Source organism: Ornithorhynchus anatinus, chromosome X1 (assembly GCF_004115215.2).
Source record: "Ornithorhynchus anatinus isolate Pmale09 chromosome X1, mOrnAna1.pri.v4, whole genome shotgun sequence".
Classification (NCBI taxonomy): domain Eukaryota; kingdom Metazoa; phylum Chordata; class Mammalia; order Monotremata; family Ornithorhynchidae; genus Ornithorhynchus; species Ornithorhynchus anatinus.
In genome coordinates this window covers 20685996-20705881 of record NC_041749.1, presented here as the reverse complement: position 1 = coordinate 20705881, position 19886 = coordinate 20685996, and the positions used below count along the sequence as shown (strand labels likewise).

At 42.1% G+C, this 19886-nt stretch overlaps 2 protein-coding genes across 5 annotated transcripts in view; one reads left to right on the top strand and one right to left on the bottom strand.

Annotated features, from left to right (window-relative positions):
* DOCK2 (dedicator of cytokinesis 2) overlaps positions 1-19886 on the top strand; it is a 359556-nt gene that overhangs the window by 144148 nt on the left and 195522 nt on the right. For all 3 annotated transcript variants that reach the window (XM_007673344.3, XM_029050179.2, XM_039910387.1), the window contains one exon: positions 7-102. In XM_007673344.3, the coding sequence (XP_007671534.1) occupies positions 7-102 (96 nt within the window). The remainder of the gene's footprint in view (positions 1-6; positions 103-19886) is intronic.
* Positions 11475-19886, bottom strand: part of INSYN2B (inhibitory synaptic factor family member 2B) — a 104364-nt gene continuing 95952 nt past the window's right edge. For both annotated transcript variants that reach the window (XM_007673343.3, XM_003428583.4), the window contains one exon: positions 11475-14199. In XM_007673343.3, the coding sequence (XP_007671533.1) occupies positions 14013-14199 (187 nt within the window). In that variant the 3' untranslated portion in view covers positions 11475-14012. The remainder of the gene's footprint in view (positions 14200-19886) is intronic.

Below are 19886 nucleotides of genomic sequence, written 5' to 3'. Positions count from 1 at the left end.
TTTCAGACTTCAACTTACCACCACATCCAAGAAATCATGGTACAGCTCCTCCGCACAGTGAACAGAATGGTCATTACAATGGGGCGAGACCACAGCCTAATTGTGAGTAATTTCTTCATTTTCTTTTGGTTAGTGCTTTACGTTCCTATCTAAATTCCATTTCTGGATGACCCTACAGCATCCTGCAGAGCTGAGCTCCTTATGTGGTTAATTTCTGCCTTTGGGGCAGGAGTCAATTTCCCAGTTTAGGCTGGGCCTTCATAGCGAGAATTCCCTATGCACGTTCCTATAATGAGCAGTCGATTAGTATGCTCTACTATGTTTGGTAACTCTACGAAGAAGGACCCGAGTTGTCTTTCCTGTGGATCTAATGTAGGAAATCCTTTCATCCTAAAACATGTACTTGTTCACTGGCATGTGGCCTTTTCTGGCTTTTTCACTCAACAGAGAAGATGGAATATGCCAACTTGGAGTACCACTGAGGAATGAAGTGGTTTCAAGAGGTCAGTTGGTTGGGGGAGCTATATTGCCAGGAGTGATCAAGAGAGAAGGGGCTGTGTGGAGTGGGCCTGGTGTGTACTTGTTTCTCCAGCATGTGAATCATTGATTTTGGGGTGACCCATGGCACAGGTCAATTCTTCAGTTTAGATTTTTTCTGCATGTTGTTTAGAGAAAAACATAGCCAGGATCAGGGTTTTCTGACCCTCATACTATCTGAGAAATTCCTCAGCTGCTTCAGGTGAGGGTCAGGTTCTGCACTATGCTAACCTGGGTTTGGCATAGTCAATCGGAAGAGCCTGAAAAAGTGAAGAGGAAAATTATACCAACACAAGGCCGAGTGGATAGAACCGTGGGCTTGGGAGTCGGAAGGACCTGTGTGCTAATCCTGACTCTATCACTCGTCTGCTGTGTGACCTTGGGCAAGTCTCTTAACTTCTCTGTACCTCAGTTACTTCATCTGTAAAACTGGAATTAAGACTGTGAGCCCCACGTGGGACCATGGACTGTGTCCAACCTAATTTGCTTGAATCTACCCAAGTTGTTAGTATAGTGCCTGGCACAAAGTAAAAAGCAAATATCATTAAAAAAAGGAAAAAAGGACTGAATTAAGAACTTGAGAATGCAAAAGAGAAGTAAAGGACAGTCTCTGCCATCGAGATGCTTGCAATGTAACGGAGAAGACAAGTTGACACATACTGTCAAATATACAATAGATAAGATTAAGAAAATAGGTACAATGATTGAAAAAATGACAGTGAGCAATTAAGCAGACATATTGCAGTAGGACTGAGTTGGCTGATGAAGTAGCAGGATGTGGTAAGAAATCATCAGGGTCTGTTTGCTGGAGAAGGTGCCTCTTTTCCCAAGTTTCCTCCCATGCTCCTGCTCCTCCCAGTCTTCTCCTCCCATGCCATCCTTCTAGCTATATCTTGATCTCCATTCTCCTCGGTTATCTCACATTGTTCCTCTGGTTTAGAACTCCATCCCTTCCCATGTCAGGCAGACCCCAGATCTCCCCACTTCCTACTTCCTTTTAAAATCCCCCTTCCTCCAACAAGCTTTCCCCAATTCATTTACCAAGATCTTGTATCATTTCTTTCCCTCCAGCCAGATCTAGTACTTAAGAACTCATGTATACCCTTCTTAGTACTCACATTATGAATATCCACTTGATTCATTTCTGACCCACTCTAATTGCAGATATTTTGTGTTTGTCTCCCCCATGAAAGAGAAGCTCCCTGTGGGCAGAGAGCATGCCATATAGTTATTCTGTATTTCCTGGGTGCCTAACACAGTGCACTGTATCAAGTAGGTGCTCAGAAAATACAATTACTTACCAATACTTGACAGACTTGGCAGACTTGAGTTGAAAAGGAATTTCTAGCATATTGCTTGTGTCTTTACCTGTGAATGACCTAGGAGAGTCCCAAGTGAGGGAGGGAGAGAAGGTCACTGTGGGAGAATTGAAAAACATGAGAAGGGAGTGGGATAGGAAACAGGGAACCCAGATGGGGAGCTTTAAACCTGGTCAATATCTGCTCCTTTCCCCTCTTGTGGTCCTTACTGCCTAGGAAAAGGAAAATGCCTGAAATAAGCAATTGCCTTTCAAAATACACTTAGAGGAGGGAGTTCCATCATTCTTTCTCAGGATGAGAGGAAATGGCAGAGAGAAGTAATTACTTTAGGGCCTAAGGTCACTGTCTTCAGAACTACAGACTCCGATTTTAAGTTTGAATTGAAATTTGAAGGGGGAGAAGCACTTGCATACCAAGCTTCCTTTTAATTTCCTAGAGATGGTTTTTATTGGTCATTTTCCATCACTCAGAAATCTTACACAGTCAATATTTATAGCAAACACTGTACATGCTCAGCATTTTTAAATACCCAAAGGGACTTGATTATGTATGTGGAAGATCATTGCTTTACACATCGTTACAAGGAACAAATTGTGACATTTTCATTTTATTTGTAGGAGTAGAAACATTGTTATAAAAGGTGTCAGGTATTAAAATTACATGAATCACGTCGCCAGGACGGGCGTTTTCTTGTTTCCATCATGCCTTGTAATGCTCATTGGTTGGAAATAACCTTTACTAATTTAATTCTGTCTATAGAATGCTGGCTTGAGCAATTAATTCTTAAGGTTGACCATACAACCAAAAGCTACTTTTGCAAAAAGTTTTCACTTGGCTGAAATTAATTTATTTTCCCTTTACCTATTACTGTTGTCTTTTTTAATGGAGCTGAGGGGGGTCTAAGGATACCCCCAACTCTTGGAAATGGGGGAAAAAAGACAACTCTTTCCATCCTTACCAGCCCATGAGGACAAATAGTCTCAGAGCAACTTTTCCTCCCCGCTCCCCTCAATCTCCCTCTACCCTTCAACTTGGGTTTCTTGTGGGAAGGATTTTATACATGAGTAAAAGCAACTTGTTTGGCTTGTAAGTAAGGAAACTTTTCAATTTCTTTAGAAAAGGCCACTTGGCACTGTAAGCATCAAATCTTAGCTTGCTCTCTTGAGGACAGCCAAGAAGTAACAAGCTGAGACTAAGGCCATTTAGCTGAAATCTGATTTTGGGGTCTCCCCTCACCTGTTCCATTGTTAATGCCTCTCAATTCTAGGGGGTGGCCCCAGCCAGGCTCTTTGAATAGCTCTGGAACTAGGACCTTTGGAGCAAATAGGGATATTCATTCTTCACGAAGTTTTTGGAAGGGAAATGATCAAGTAATTTGAGTTTCAAATGGGACCGAGCTTTTATTTTCTGTGGTAAAAATAAGCCTCTGGGTGATATATTTTGTGTTTAATTACACCAATTTTGCACAGAGGAATCTATTGTGTGATTTTAAAAAAGGTAAATGCAGATGGCATCGTGCCTGCACAGCAATTCGTGGCTGTATGTTAAGAGGAAAGGTTTAAGCCACCCTGCATCCCCACTGTTTGTGCTCACAACTACCCTGATGTCTCCAGGAAAAAGGCTAAACAATCTGAGAGTGAATCAAGATTGTCAAGCTGTTAGCTGCCTTCATTTTCTTTTTAGTGATGAATGGGAACAAGTTTTCTGCTGCTTTCAGTATTGTCAGCTGTAAAGCACAAAGTAGAGGTCTCCAAGAGATAAGGCCAAAATGTAGGATTTGCTTTTTTGTTGTGTTTTTTGTTTGTTTTGTTTTTCTGAAAAGAGAAAGGCAGATATTATTGACAGTGGATAAATTAGGTGGCAGGATGTCTTGTAACAGGTACTTTCCAGGGTTCTATCATCCTTTTATAGGATGAGCAGTGTTCTCAATCAGTCGTATTTGTTGATCATTTACAGAGCACTTGCAGAGCACTGAACTAAGTGATTGGGAAAGTACAGTGTAACAGAGTTGGTAGACATGTTCACTGCCCACATCAAGTTTATAGTCTAGAGGGAGAGGCAGATGCAGGGATTGTCTCTATCTGTCCCCGAATTGTACATTCCAAGCGCTTAGTACAGTACCCTGCATATAGCGCTCAATAAATACCATTGAATGAATGAATATTAGTATAACTAAATTATGGATATACACATAAGTGCTGTGGGGCTGATGGAGGGATGAATAAAGGTTGCACATCCAATACAGAAGGGAATGGGAGAAGAGAAAATGAGGGCTTAGTCGGGGAAGGCCTCTTGGAGAAGATGTGCTTTGAATAGGCTTTGAAGATGGGGAGAGTGATCACCTCTGGTGATCTTGATGATGATGAAGCTGATGCTTATAAAAACAGTATCATAGGAACTAGAATGAGTCAACATCCCCAATGTTGTTAAAGTATTAAAATTGACTTTTTCCAGTTCAGGATTTGATTTCACCCCTCAATTCTTCCAATAGGGAATTGCTTTTTTGGAAGAGTGGGGAGGGAGATCATATAGTAGTAGCAAGAGCAGTAGTAATGCTAATGGTATCGAGCGCCAGGTGAGTACAGAGCACCATACTGCACATTTGGAGAAGTACATCAGAAGCATGAGACACATTCTTTGCCCAAAAAGAGCTTATACTCCAATCAGACCTCCAGAGTGCTTAAGAAGTAACTCTAAATAAAATTTCCAAGGTGACCCTAACCCTATAAAATCATTTAATAAAATACATTCATCTGCAGATTATCTTACAGGCATATGCCATTTCCAAAAGTTCTCTCCTCGGAGAAAATAGAATCTACCACTCAGAGAGGGTGGAGGGAGTATTCCTCAATTTGACCCATGAACTTTGGTATGCAGTGAATTTTCACTTTTCCATCCTTGAAAAGGACTGTCTACCTCAGAATAGCTGCTTTATGGGAATGCTGTCTTTTCCATGAGCTGTAGATAGATCCATTTCATCCAAGGAGTGTGTTTAACAATGTCACCTTTTCAAAGTGCATATAGTACCTTTCTGACCATCATTTTGCTTTCTTCAGAAGCCATATGTGAAGGAATAAATTTGAGAAAATCCTAATTTTTTTTTGTATTGGACATTAGAAAATTTCATTTCCCATTCAGTCCACTATCATATGAAATGCAATATAGGAAATTAAAAGGAAAATGTAATGTTCCCATAAGTGTTATGATAGCTTTCCCATCTCTATTCTCCACCCCTCTTCCTTGATGTCTGCTGCTTTTCAGTAGATCCTTTCATTAGGAGTTTTCTCTCAGTGAAACATGGGAGAAAACAGATTTCCGACTTTGGTGTAGTGGTGGTAACTCATTTTGATCACAACCCTCGCTGCATTCTCCATGAGCAAATGATGATCGGGTGACCATAGAAATTCAGACAGTGGGGAGAGGGGGGAAAGCACATTCAGTTCGCAAGCTTTTCTTCTTCTCTGTCCTTGCCCTGGAAGACAAAAAAACCCTTTTGAACCCTGGATGGTGCAAGCAGATAAGCTATTGATTCACCACTTCACTCTTTTCTGAGCTCACTGAGTTTGTCAGAAACTGGATTTGAGCCAAGTTTCACAGGAGAAGAGAGGGACTGAAGATCTTGGGGTGGGAGGGAAAGACCCTTCCAAGGATTCTATAGAGACTGTCCTGCTCTCATCCCCTGAATTATCTCTCCTTGCCCTTCCATGTCTTCCTTGGGCCTGTGTTGCTATTTTGGGGATTACTTTACATTCTCTCCCCAATCCTTCCCTTCCGTCCTCCCATCTCCTTCCTCAAATCCCTGACATTCTATATTGTCCCTGGGTGCTCAGAACTATGACCCAAATTTACATCTTGGCTATAGTAGGCCAGCTTGGCCTAGTGGAAAGAGCCCTGGCCTGGCTCCACCACTTGTCTGCTGTGTGATCTTGGGCAAGTCACTTAACTTCTTTGTGCCTCAGTTACCACATCTGTAAAATGGGGATTAAGACTGTGAGCCCCATATGGGACAGGGACTGTGCCCAACATGATTAGCATGTATCTATCCCAGTGATTAGAACAGTGCCTGGCACATAGTAAGTGCTTAACAAATGCCATCACCATCAACTTACCCTTTTCTACTGGATCTGGAAAGGGCAAAGTACAGTCCAGGTGTCTTGGGTATTTCTGTGTGTGGGAGCTGACCCTGTTCAGCTCAAACTTAAGTCCAATTGAGTAACAAAATCAGTCTTTTCTACTCCCCTATACCTTCTCATTAACCCCTGGATCGGAAATACCTGGTGGGCTTTCAGGCTCTTATTCTAGGAAATTTTATGCCAGGTCAGTCTTTGATAAATGTCTGGATCCTGGCATTCAGTGCCCAATCATCAAACACAGAGATTTCATTTGAGGGTTATGGCTTGAGATCTTTGGTCTGCTCCAGAAACCAAGATGGTATTTATCAAAGGATAGCTTAAACAATTTTTTTTCATTTTTACGAGCTTCCTCCTCTCCTTTCTCACAAAATTTTTGTCACTGTTGTGGAATCCCTCATGTGGGCCTTGTTTACTCTATCATACTGATTCATGAAACAAAATTAAGCTGTTGTTTCAGCTGGGCTGAGAACAGAGTTGTGTGAAAGACAGACAGGGTGCCATATGTGTATTACTAAACCCTGGAATAGATATTTTTTATGATATTTGTAAAGGGTCTATTACATATTAAACCCAGTTCTAGGCACTACTATGGTGGGTACAAGTTAATTTGGTTGGACACAGTCCTTGTTCCACATGGGGCTCACAGACCAAGTAGGAGGAAAGACAATAATCCTCATTTTACAGTTGAGAAAACTGAGAACAGAGAAGTTAAGTGACTTGCACAAGGTCACATAGGAAATTGGCAGATCCAGGATTAGAACCCAGATCTTTCTGTGTCTAAGGCCCATGCTTTCTCCACTAGGCCATGCTATTTCCGATGAGGTAGAATAACCAAAGTATGAAAGTGTAGCTTCAGACCGGAAGGAGATGGACATTGGTTTGAGCAGCCTGACTAATGGCAAGAACCACTGGGGGCGGAGAGGTTCCGGCTATCACTCCCTGTTGGCTTTCTTAAAGGAGTTTAAGAAAATAAATCCCATCAAATGGAGGCTTACAGTAAGACCCAGTTTTTCTAGACTTTAAAGTCTCTAAAGTCAGCATGAAAGCTGAAGGTCAGCAGTGGTGAAAGTGATATGTACATCCAATGCACATTGTATTTCCTTTCTTTATCGTTCATGCTCTCTATTCTTTTCCCTTTCTCTTTTTCTCTTTCTTTCCTTGCTAGGGGAAGACTCCGATCACCTTGGGCTAAAGCTAAAAACTCTATAGGATGGAAGCCATAGTGTATGTTCACAAACGTTTAGGAGATAGGAAAGCATAGGAATTTATTCCTATTCTATGGAAGGAAAAACTGAGTCTGGACTGACTCTTTCCTTAAAAGTTGACCCTGGCATAAACCAGGGACGAATCCAAGTCTCTGGACTAGAAGCAGCATGGCCTAGTGGATAGAGCACAGGCCTGGGAATTAGAAGGATCTGGGCTCTAATCCCAGCTCTACCACTTGTCTGCTGTGTTATTGGGCAAGTCACTCTCTGTGCCTCAGTTACCTCATCTATAAAATAGGGATTAAGACTATGAACCCTATGTGGGACAGGGACTGTATCCAACCTGATTAGCTTGTCTCTAGGAGAAGCAGCATGGCTAGGAGAAGCAGCGTGGCTCAGTGGAAAGAGCATGGGCTTTGGAGTCAGGGCTCATGAGTTCGAATCCCAGCTCTGCCACTTGTCGGCTGTGTGACTGAGGGCAAGTCACTTAACTTCTCTGTGCCTCAGTTCCCTCATCTGTAAAATGAGGATTAAGACTGTGAGCCCCCCGTGGGACAACCTGATTCCCCTATGTCTACCCCAGTGCTTAGAACAGTGCTCAGCACATAGTAAGCGCTTAACAAATACCAACATTATTATTATTATTATTATTACCCCAGTTCTTAGAACAGTAATTGACACATAGTAAGCACTTAAACACCATTAATATTATTATTATCTGTCACATCTCTTTCCTACAGACTAACTTCTAAGTGCTCTCTCTGTCACTGAATTTATTTGGAGGATAAAACAAACAGCAGTTAAATATCCTAATGCTTGGGATGGGGAGAGCGTTTCATGACGTCCCTCCTCCCTAGTCAATAGATCACCTTGTTAGAGGGTTTTGAAGTTACTTCTGATTCAGTCAATCAATTGAATTTATTGAGTGCTTACTCTGTGCAGAGCACTGTACTAAGCCCTGAGGAGAGTAGAATACAACCAGAGGTGGTAGACATGTCGTACTTTAATTTGGATCTAAGACTGAGAATGGAAATGAATTTGGGGATTGATGAGGTCGGTACTGGGATCCCACAAAGAATTACCATCATTTTGAGCTAGGACCTGTTTGTCAGGTCATCTTTCAAGTTGACTGGATTATTGGCCTCATGATCTCGCTGCCTCCTTCATTGTCCAAATGGCTTAAACTGCGTAGTCACTGCCTAGCTAAAGAGGGCAGAGCTGGGGAAGAGATAAAGTGGGAAATTCCATGATCTGCCCCTCCCACAGCTGCTCAGTATTCTCCCATTCCCCTGCCTACTCTCTGTCCTCTGGAGCGGTGACACACCAATTCTCCTTTCCCCAACTTGGCTTCTCCACGGATTTTCCCATTGCTGGGAGTGGTGCCTGACTACCTCTGCTGTTTCCTAAACCCTTCAATTTCAGGAGTGGAAACTTCTGTCAGGCCAGTCTCCTCTATTGCTGCAAAACTGGCCTGTTTGTTTTCTCTTCAATTTCTTCCTGGCCCATCCTCCAAAACAGCTTTAACTTGAGAAATAGGAATATTTTATTTTCTAGATTCTATGCATTGGTTTTCTAGGCACTGAGTAACCCTAGTAAAAACCACTCACTGAGACACAATTGTCATCTTTATTTTCTGAGAAGTGTTTCAGGTCTGACAGAGAAAGTATTATTGAGCAGTTTGGCAAAAGAAAAGGGGAGCTTGCCTTTATTTTTCTATATCAAATATATCATTTATAGCTGTGCGTTCATTCTTTATCAAGACCATTTTAGTCACGGCCCTACTTATCCCATAAAAATGACAAGCAAGTATCTGACCTGTCAGCACACGACCTTTGCTATGATCACCTGGAATTTAGCATTGTGCAGTTCTGCAAGGGCTTCTTAGGATATGGTCATTAAGCTCCCTAATAAAGAGATGGAGTAGTACTACATTGACAGGATGATTTGTGGCATTTTTTGATACTGAAAAAGTTGGGTTTCAGTTGAATCCAATTTACTATAGTGTACTTGAGTAACCTAAGAAAATATGGAAGTAGTTTACTATAATTTATGAGTGATACAGACTTCTGAGCTGCTAATCCTTCCTTGTGTTTTTTTCTATTTTAGTTGAGACAAAGCCAAGGGAAGGTATTTTTCTTGAGGCACTTCTTTAGCCGACAGACTTCAAGCATTCTTTAAACTGCACTCCAACCAAAAGAGACTGTCATATGTAATACACCTGGTCATTTTAATGAAAGTGTGAATGAAGATAGCAATCAGCTTTAATTTCAGGATGCATTTTTTCTTCTCATACTACAGACAGCACCCTGGAAAAACACTGGAAGGTAATTTTATTGATAATTCTGAAAGGAGGCTAGAATGGAACTGTCAGCAAAATTTAAAAGGAGAACCACGGTCTCAAATGGCCTTCCTGCAACAGTGAGAAGCCTGAGGAGTACATCCTCCCACCCAGCTGAAATGTGCTGCTCCTTTGTTTACTGTTCTGTGGAAGAGTTGTTAGCTATTGAACTTACCCTGTTATCTTCCCATGAGGCTGTCCTTTGGACAGCATGGAGCCGAGATTTGTCTAGGGGAGAAGTAATCCCTTTTCCCCCTCTGTGCACCAGCAGCTGTGGCAATTTATGCCAAATACAGGATCTACATGGAGAAGCCCAGGAGAATGCAGTTTGTTTTTGGAAATTACGGAGTCGGATAGATTGGTGGGGTGTTGGCCAGGGAAAATACTCTGGAGCAGCCAATAGTATTGCGGTTGAAAGACTCTATGTGAAAAGTTGAAGGAACTCTGTTTAAAGAGACTAGGCAAAAACTCATCGAATGCTGAATTCATTCTTACACTTAGGTTCTGTTCATTTCTCTGCTCTGCAATCACTTTCAGTTCTCCAGAAATATTTTGTTCTCCCAGTAGTGTGTAGCCAATCTTTCCGGGAAGAAATTAAAAATGCAGGCTTCTTTGTATGAAAACAGCAGATCCAGAAATGGAAGAAATAATTTTCTTTAGGTCATAATGGACTTTTCTTTAAGCCGCAGGAGTTAGGTAGGTATTTCCTGTGATTTATGAGGACAACAAAAATGTGTGCCCAGGCCCTCAAAGTTTTCACAAATTGATAATGTCAAGAGGGAACCTTACTCTTTCCAATCAATCAGTCAGATTTATTGAGTACTAACTATGTGCAGAGCCCTGTAAAAAGTTCTTGGGAGAGTACAGTAATATAAAAGAGTTGGTAGATAGGTTCCCTGCCCACAGTGAGGTTACATTCTAGAAGGAGAGTCAGACATTAAAAGATATGTACACTATTGCTGTGGGTCAGGAGGGGTGTGATAAATAAAAGGAGGAAATCAGGGCAATGCAGAAAGAGGATGAAGAGGAAATGAAGGCTTAGTCAGGGAACCTCTCGGAGGAGATGCGCTGAATTGTACTTCCCAAGTGCTTAATTCAGTGCTCTGCACACAGTAAGTGCTCAATAAATAAGATTGAATGAATGAATGTGCCTTCAATAAGGCTTTCACTCAGGGAGGTGCGTAACTAGGTAGCATGCCGGAGTCTCGTTCCACAGCATAGTGCTGCTTTTTGTCTGGGTGGCTCCTTCAGGGAGGCCCAAACTTGGGAAAAATATAATGGGTTCTGGCAGAGCAGCTGGTAGTTCTAGAATTATTCTTATCCCTTCTGAGTAGTTAGACACTTAAATACTCCTGACACCCCTCTTCCCCCAGATCACATATGTACCTACCTTATATACTCTATTACTGTTCAGTGTCTGTCTTCCCTGCTAGATTGTAAACTCCTTAGGGCAGCAATCATGTCTATTCATTCTATTGTACTTTCCTAAGCATTTAGTATAGTGCTCTGCACACAGAAGGGGCTCAATAAATGCTACTGATCTAGTGAATGATTCTAAGGTCAGTAACTATTAATTATCAAACCTTGCCTTGGTAATTAAATCCTGACCCTCCTTACCTAGGCGAAATCCATTACAGCTTTCTGCTACTTCCCAGACTGCTGTCCGCCCGTCACTGCCTAGGATCAAAGAAGAGCAAAAGTTCCATTAGAGTGGTCAGTTCCAGGAGGTGCCTACTTCCTTAGGGAAAGTTCATCCTCAAAAGTCAGAGTGGATTTTACAGAGTGCAGTCAGATGACCTCACCAGGAGAATCCTGTCCCTCCTTGGCAGCTGGAGGGAGAACCATAATGCCTCCTTTGTATATTGGAGATGTTTTCCTCTTCTTGTGTGGTAAGCTTATACATTGCATCACACCATCCAGAGAGGAAATGAGCCTTAAAAACTAGGAAAAAATATGTAAGTTTATTGCAAAAGATAGTATCCTATTTAAAACAGTTTAGAAATTTACAAAACATTACATTAGTACATCAGATTTTTAAGAAGGTGCTCTATAGATGAGCTAGCATTTAGTACCAAGTGTAGTGAGAGTTAATTTTTGTTGAACTACAGAGAAAGTAGCTGCGTGAATTCCTATAATTTAGAATTCGTGGATGTCATAGTCCTCAAATTTTTTATTTTTTTTTACAAAAAATCATTTTTGCTAGGTTGAGCTATCTCCATGAAACTGAGCAATTTCAAGTACAGTATTTCTGTAGAATATAATGGTAGATGCTGTACAATATATCACAAAATAGGTGGAGCTTTGCCATGAGTGGATAGGTGGTTTCTTATTCCCCAAATGGTGCTAGTTATTTGGCAGGAAGGTGGCTCTATCTGTGTGGTCTTGGGATGCTCCTCTTCCCTTTTCCGAGACTGGACCCTGAGGGAGACTGAGCTGTGCTTTGGTAAAGATCCTCATCTTTCCAAGAAACTGACTGTTAGAGAAATAATTCCTAGCATAATTATGTTTCACTGCCCCCTGATAAGGGTATCTGAGCCCCTAACCTCTGGGAGGGTGTGGAAATAAAGGGGCCATCAAAAGGGATTTATAAAAATATATGCCTGTGGCTTTTAATGTTCTATATCATATTTTGATGTGACCTCGGGAATATATATGTAATAAGTGTTGGCTTTCTGGGGCAGGAGAGGTATACCCAGTATTATATAATCCAAAGTTAGATTATGAGTGACAGTGGGTTTAAATATTATAGAATTAGCCCCAGAGCATCTTAAGTGAGACATACTCTAAGAGCATAATAGCTAAGGAATTTCTGTGCCTTTCCCCTTTCTCCCTTGGAAAATATTTTGTCCAATGCAGTACTTTGAAAGTGATCCTACCTGCAGTACAACACACTTAGTTGGGTAAGAGGTACCTTATGTATGGGGAATGAACACAAATCTCTTCAAGGGAGCTTGGCAGGATCATCCTGTAGCTTGCTCAAAAGCACATTTATTCTATAACCACATATTGTTTTTTCAGCTCTATATGAAATGATGTTCCGGTATTTTATATGTACAGCTACATGATAGCTCACGATTCCTGCAAATTACACAAAAAAGAGGCTTCTACAAGCTGGGTAGAATTTAATTTAGCTTTAAGGCCCATTAACCCTTTTTTTTTTGCCATTTCCCAAGAGTGTAGCAAAAATTCAATTACCTTGTCATTGTTTCATGAACCCAGCAAAACAGCCGAAGCCCACAGTCCTCCAAATGCTGCTTGACAGACCAGTCAAGGAGTGAACAGAATCATGACACTGTGTTAGCTCTAAAATTTACATTTTTCCCAGCTAATTAAGGACAAAATGTAATGGGCAGTGAGAATGTGGACTTGTTACTGAATCTTGCGACTATTGAAAAGTTGCAGGTGACTGGTCCCCAAAGAAGCCATACAGACTCTCATCAAGAACTCAGCCAAATGTCCATCTTGAGGAGGGCTGGAATTAAGCCCTCCTATTGCCCAGCAGCTCTGGGAAAAACAGTGCTTGGTTCGTGCACTGGCAGAATGGGGGTTGGCAGACTCTTGGCTTGCCTTCCTCTTCTTCACTAAGAGAAACGTGGAGGTCAGGCTGGACAAGGGGGTGGAATCCTGGCCAGACACCTGCTGGTCTCCTAGGTGGGGGCATCCCCAGAATTCAAGTGTCTGGGGTGTTTCAACAGCATGAAATGAAATCGACAACTTGGGACACTGTACTGTGCTACCTTGTAAAGTTCAAGAATAAAAATGATTTTTACCAAACAGGATTTTCCCTGTGGTTTCTTTCTTTCCTCCCTTGTGCTTAAGGATTGCTGATGTCAGAGAAAAAGTGATGGTTTAATGCTACTCATGGCTCATAACAGGCCTTTGCCCTCAAGAGTGCAGAGTGCAGCCAGCCCTTTGGGGACCCTCCTGTTCCCACAATCTTCCTAGCTTTCCTACCTGTTAGGTGAGGTCAGTTCATGCTGAGAGTTGTGGGGTCTGTGGCTATGGGAGGTTAAACTTAATTCCTCGTAGACTGTAAGTTCCTCAAGGGCAGGGATCGTGTCTAACTCTATGGTATTGTTCTCTCCCAAAAACTTAGTCCAGTGCTCTGCACACAGTATGTGCTCAATAAATCCCACTTGTTGCTTGACTGATGTGGGAGTGGCCATTTGCATTCCTCCTCTTCCATTTCCAACCACAAAAATTTGGCTTTATTATTTGACGGTTAATGGTTTGCTGTCTGCTAAGCATCTCTAACCCCTAAAATACATGGTGGACAAGCTGATGAGTCTTTTTTTTTCCTGTGTATATTTTCAAGCTCAGTTGTCAGCTTCCACAGTTCTGTCCTCTGAGTGCTGATTGATGAGCATGGTACCATGGCTTTGTTTGTGGTTTCACTGCAGAGCTGGAAAGCCTCGAGTTACAGCTCTTCTTCTTCTGGAAGGCAGACTGGGAATCAGGTAGCCAGTGGTAACTAGCAAGCTCAAATCCACCAGAAACATTTCTTTTTCATCTTTTTGCTTTTTCTTCGAATGTCCTGTTTTTCGGGGACGGGAGGGTCTACAGGCACCTGCTGTGGAGGGGACATTTCCGGAATCTGTTCCACTTGATCCAGGGTCTTTAGGACTTGATGGAATCTGCCTTCCTGTTGTCGGAAGTCATATTCTACACTGGAAAATAAAGAGGAAGGATGAGGGAGAGGGTAAATATTTCAAAGATTTTTAAATGACAAATAAAAGAAGCCATCTGTGTAATACTGTACCACTGGTTAGTTGAGAAGGAAAATGGTTGGTCGGTCCTCAGACCTAGAAGGTTTTCCATATTCCTTGTGGATATGGGGAATGGGCCCTGACTGGGAATCCTATATGGGATGGAAACTGGGCCTGGTCTCCTTATCTTGTATCTAGCCTGGCATTTGGTTTAATACTTGGCATATAGTAAGTGCTCAACAAATACCCCAATTATTATCATTAGCCTGGGAGGAGGAAATAAGACATAGTTGGTTTTTTGGCCAAACCCCAGAGACTCTCAGAGGAAGGTATGCCTGAGAATAAATCACTAACCCAGTCTTTGGTTTGGACAACATAGGTCAGGTGTTGTCACCTCTGCTTTTGAATCTTTCAAGCAGCATTATTATCATTATTATTCATTGAATGTCTCCTGAGTACCAAGCACTTTATAGTAGTAAGCTCTTGTTGGGAGGATATGATCAAGGAATGAAAATTAAGCTGGAGTTGCCTTGTACTGGAGGAGGTGGGGTATCGTATTCATTCTCTCTTTCCTCTCAAGCTTTATCTGTCTTTCTCACCCTCTTTTCTCTCTGACTCTGATGCTATTTTTCTCTTTCTCTGACTGACTGTACAGTGGTGATAGTACCACTTTAAAAGTTCCCTCTCCAGTACTTTTCCAGTATGATAAAGTCACCATTTTCATGTACTTTCTTACTTGGGCCCCTTTGGCTCAGCCTTTGGAGTCAGTCAGATGGAAAGGGCAAGAGTATTCAAAGGAGTTGAGGGAGGAAGTATGGGGTCAGATTTCTTCTATCAACTTCTCTTCTCTATTTTCCTAAGGAACTCCCACTGTCTCCCTTGCTTTTTTTCCCCAAAAACACCTTCTAAAAGAACCTCAGTTGTGACTTTCCCATCTCAGACTCATTGCTTTCACCTCTCTCCTTCATGGGATGCACCTTACCTCTCAAATTCACCAAATTGCACTCCTTTGAAACTCCACTAAAATGCCACTTCCTCCAAGAGGCATTCCTTGACTAACCTTCCTCCTTCCAGGACAGGCACTTTAGCACCCTTAGACAACTCTGCTTATTTATTTGTTACGTAAGTTCCTTGTAGGAAAGGAACTGTCTGCCAAATTTTACATTGCATTCTCCCAGATGCTTAGTACAGTGGTTTACCCACAGGAAAGTGCTCAGTAAATACCACTGATTGATTTAATTTCTTTTGTTTTAAATATTCTATATATGCCTTCCTTAATGTATATTTAGTGATTTATGACAGTTCTCTGTCCCTCTAAATTATAAAGTCCTCAAGGGCAGGGACCTTGTATCTTTTATTTCCATTAAATGTTCCCAAGCATTCAGTCCAATACATACAGTAAGTACTCAATAATTGCCATTGGTAATGAGGACAATGATGTAGGGAAGGAATGTATTGCTGAAGTTTGCTCTCCTCCTTTCAAGTGAAAAAATTAAATGCTAAAAAAAGGAAAAACAAAGGGTATCTGATTTTTGCAGTGTGGGGTGAATTAAAACACTTGCTACCTCCCTCGTGGATTGACTCTAGCTTGCATTCACATAGTCATACACTTAGGGTTTAACATAGCCTCCAGCTCCATAACTCTCCCCCTCTCGAAGGTCTTGAGAGTTGGGGAATTATTGCTGAAAATGTAAGAATACTTTCTCTGTGTCATGAATGATTTATAAAGTGCGACCACAGAATAGCGCTCACCCAGAGCTTTCTACACACTAGACACTCAGTAAATACTATTGATGATGATGAGCCAGCATTCATGTCACTTGTAATTTTCACACTGAATATTGCCTTCAATGCAAAGACAAGAGGCATAAGCATTTTCTACCTCTACACTAAATATAATTGATTGTGAAAAAAGAAACTCTACTGTAGTTGTGTTTTGGGAGAACCTCATGTGATGAGGAAACTATCCTATAGTAACTACTGATTCAGTGTAAATCAATGGGTTTGAGGGTGGCGGGTTGAAAAGTACCATCATGAGTGACAATGTTCAGTACAAAAATCACTATTTTAAGTCCATATTATATTATGTTATCAACTATATTATGTTCTAGACTGTGAGCCTGTTAGGTAGGGATTGTCTCTATCTGTTGCCAAATTGTGCTTTCCAAGCTCTTAGTACAGTGGTCTGCAGACAGTATGAGCTCAATAAATATGACTGAATGAATGTCCACCCCTAAAAGATCGCTATTTACCCTATCACTCACTATTTTACTATATTAAACGAAGAGGTGCAAATGCTCACTGTCTCATCTCCAGAGTGTGGGAAATGTGCAGGGTAGCATCATGCCTTGACTGGCTACACATGCGTGTACATGATAGTGTCTTCCTACATGCACCAACTTGTAGACTGTGCTACACCAGAACAAGCTAGGTTTGGTAGCGCTTGGCTCCTAGTAAGTGCTTAGTAAATATTGTAATTAACCATGGCTGTGGGAAGAATGGTCCCTAATGCTTTAATCATGACTGGGAACTGGCTTAGTAGCGATAAGGATTCAGTCAGAGGTGGAGAGCACCCAAAAGGGTTGGATCAGAACTGGATCTCAGCCTCACAGACCTCTTGCGCAAAGGAACAATTGTTGAGACCTGGGACATTTTTCTGCCTCAGCCACTTCACTGCAGCACAGAGTTATGTAAAGATACGATGAAGGTGAGAGCTGAGCTCCGCAGTTCGCACCTGCTCAGATGCTGTGAACACACATTACGGAGAGGCACATTTACGGGCTGGATCGTCTGATGACAGATACAGCCAGATGCCACCGTGACTTTAGCTCCTTAAATAGCTCCTCCTGGAATAGCTACAACCTGCATTCCCAGGAATGCTGGGAGGGAGGGGCAGGGGAGCATGGGCACCATGATAGGCCAGGGAGGCTGGGTGGTTGGGATGGTTTCCATTCAGGCTCCTGAGAGGAACTGATTTTAAAAGTTGTCGGGCAACAGCTCCCTAAGAGCCTCTGTTTTCAGGAGCAAGGGCTGGGGAGCTCGCTTGCCTCTGAGGCCACAGGGTTTGGCATTGTGGCTTTGATGGGACATTAGATCCATTTAACAAGAACTTCAGTGCTCTACACTCTTCTTAAGTCCACTGAACTAGTGCTGAAGGCAGCAGGAGAAGAGGAGGCTTCAAAGAGAAATCTGTTTACTGACTTTATGACTGCCTGCACACACACAGACCCCTCTGCCTTTTCATTTATTTATTTTAATGCTTTTTTTAAGGGCTTACTGTATTCCAGGCACTGTACTAAGCACTGGGATAGATACCAGCTAATCAGGTTGGACATAACCCATGCCCCACATGGGGCTCAGAATCTTAATCCCCACTTTACAGATGAGGTCAGTGAGGCACAGAGAAGTTAAGTGACTTGGCCAGGATCACACAGCAGACAAATGATGAATTGGGGATTAGAACCCAAGTCCTCTGTCTCCCAGGTCTGTGCTCTAGGCCATGCTGTTTCCCTCTCATCAGACCAATCCTGGAGCCCCAACATTCTTCCACACCAGTTGATGCTCTTCCAGTAGGCTCAATTGATCTCTCCCTCTTCCTACTCTCCACTGGGTTTCTCTTTCAAGTCCTCGTTAGGTTTGCTACCGTTTTCCTATTCCTCCAGCTGTAGCTTCCCCTTAGTTTATTAATGCTCACTCCGTACAGTGATGCAGCAGCTGGGGTCTGCCACCCTGCATCAGGACTCTCCCCTCTTTCATTAATGTGCCTTCAGGGAAGAATATTCCCATTCTGGTTTTTTTTTGGAAGTATCCCTTAAATTTTCCAAAAGATGCACTTTGCATTTTAATAATTTTGGTATTTGTTAAGTGCTTACTATGTGCCAAGCACTGTTCTAAGCACTGGGTAGATACAAGGTAATTAGGTTGTCCCACTTGGGGCTCACAGTCTTAATCCCCATTTTCCAGATGAGGTAACTGAGGGACAGAGAAGTTAAGTGATTTGCCCAAAGTCACACAGCTGATAAGTGGCAGAGCTTGGATTAGAACCACAACCTCTGTGCCAAGCACTGTTCTAAGCACTGGGTAGATACAAGGTAATTAGGTTGTCCCACTTGGGGCTCACAGTCTTAATCCCCATTTTCCAGATGAGGTAACTGAGGGACAGAGAAGTTAAGTGATTTGCCCAAAGTCACACAGCTGATAAGTGGCAGAGCTTGGATTAGAACCCACAACCTCTGACTCCCAAGCCCGTGCTCTTTCCACTGAGCCACGATTTTGCAGCAAGAATCCCACTACACTCAATGGAATTTACAAAACTGAACCACCCCCTATTGTCCCTGTACCTGCTGCTCTGATCGTTTCGGGGAATGGAAAGTGACTTTGTTTTCAATATTGGGTAAATAACAGACTGTAGAAAATCATGTGTGACTTGGAGAAGTTGATTAATGTTTTTAAGTTAAAGCAATTTATTAAAATGAGGGAAATTTGTCAGTTTTTCCACATTAGTAATTTTGACAAACTACTATTTAGTTTGGCAGAGACTAAAAGAACCATTTATTGCTTTACTAATGGACGAGCTACATGGGGACAGGGAATGTGTCTACCAACTCTGTTATGTTGTACTCTCCTAAGCGCCTAGTGCAGTGTTCTGCATACAGTAAAGTCTCAATAAATATGATTGATCGGGATGGGGGAGAGGAGGAAGAGAGAGTTTCGGCAACTTCCCACATAGTGGTTCGGTGGGGAGAGATTTTGCCCAGCTCCCAACTTAATGACCAGAGAAGCACTTTTATAGACTGACTAAAGATTATCCACTTGTATAGCTTATTTCCCTAACCTAAATGCCCCTTTCCTCCCTCCTGCAGGAGGCTCCAGAAGACTCTCTTCTGTCTTGGCTCCTGATTTCTTGCCACCAACGCAGCTCTACAGTGATGAGGAATCACATGTTCTCTTTCCATTCTGTTCTTCAGAATCAATCAATCAATCAATCCGTGGTGTTATTGAGCACCTACCCTATGCAGAGCACTGTACTAAGTGCTTGGTAGAGTACAATAGACACAATCTCTGCCTTCAAGGACCCTACAAGCTAATGGGATGGCTGAAGAACAGTGTTTAGAAATTGAAGCACAGTGTCTCTTAAAACTGTTCTGTATAGCATGAGCAAATTGCTATGTCAAATTCTAGAAGTAGTTATAGCATTATCTGAGTGCCGGAGGGTGCAAGGTCCTTTACTAAGTGCTTGGGAAGCACCACGTGAGCACAAAAAAAAAATATAAGAAGTTAATTAGGGGAGAGGGTAGTTGTCTGAGAAGCAGTGTGGCCTGGTGGAAAAAACACAGGTCTGGGAGTCAGAGTAACTGGATTCTAAGCCCTGTTCTGCCACTTGCCTGTTGTCTGGTCCCTTGGGCAAGTCACTTTTCTGTGCCTCAATTTCCTCTTCTGAAAAAATGGGGATTCACTATCTGTTCTCCCTCCCATTAGACTGTGAGCCCTCTGAGGGTCAGAAATTGTCTTCAGCCTGATTACCTTGAATCCAGTAATGCATAGTTCTTCAGTCTTTGGCACATAGTAAGTGCTTTTACAGATGGCATTTTTATTATTAGCATTATAGCAGTGTGCTTAGTGGATAGAGCACAGGCTTGGTAGTCAGA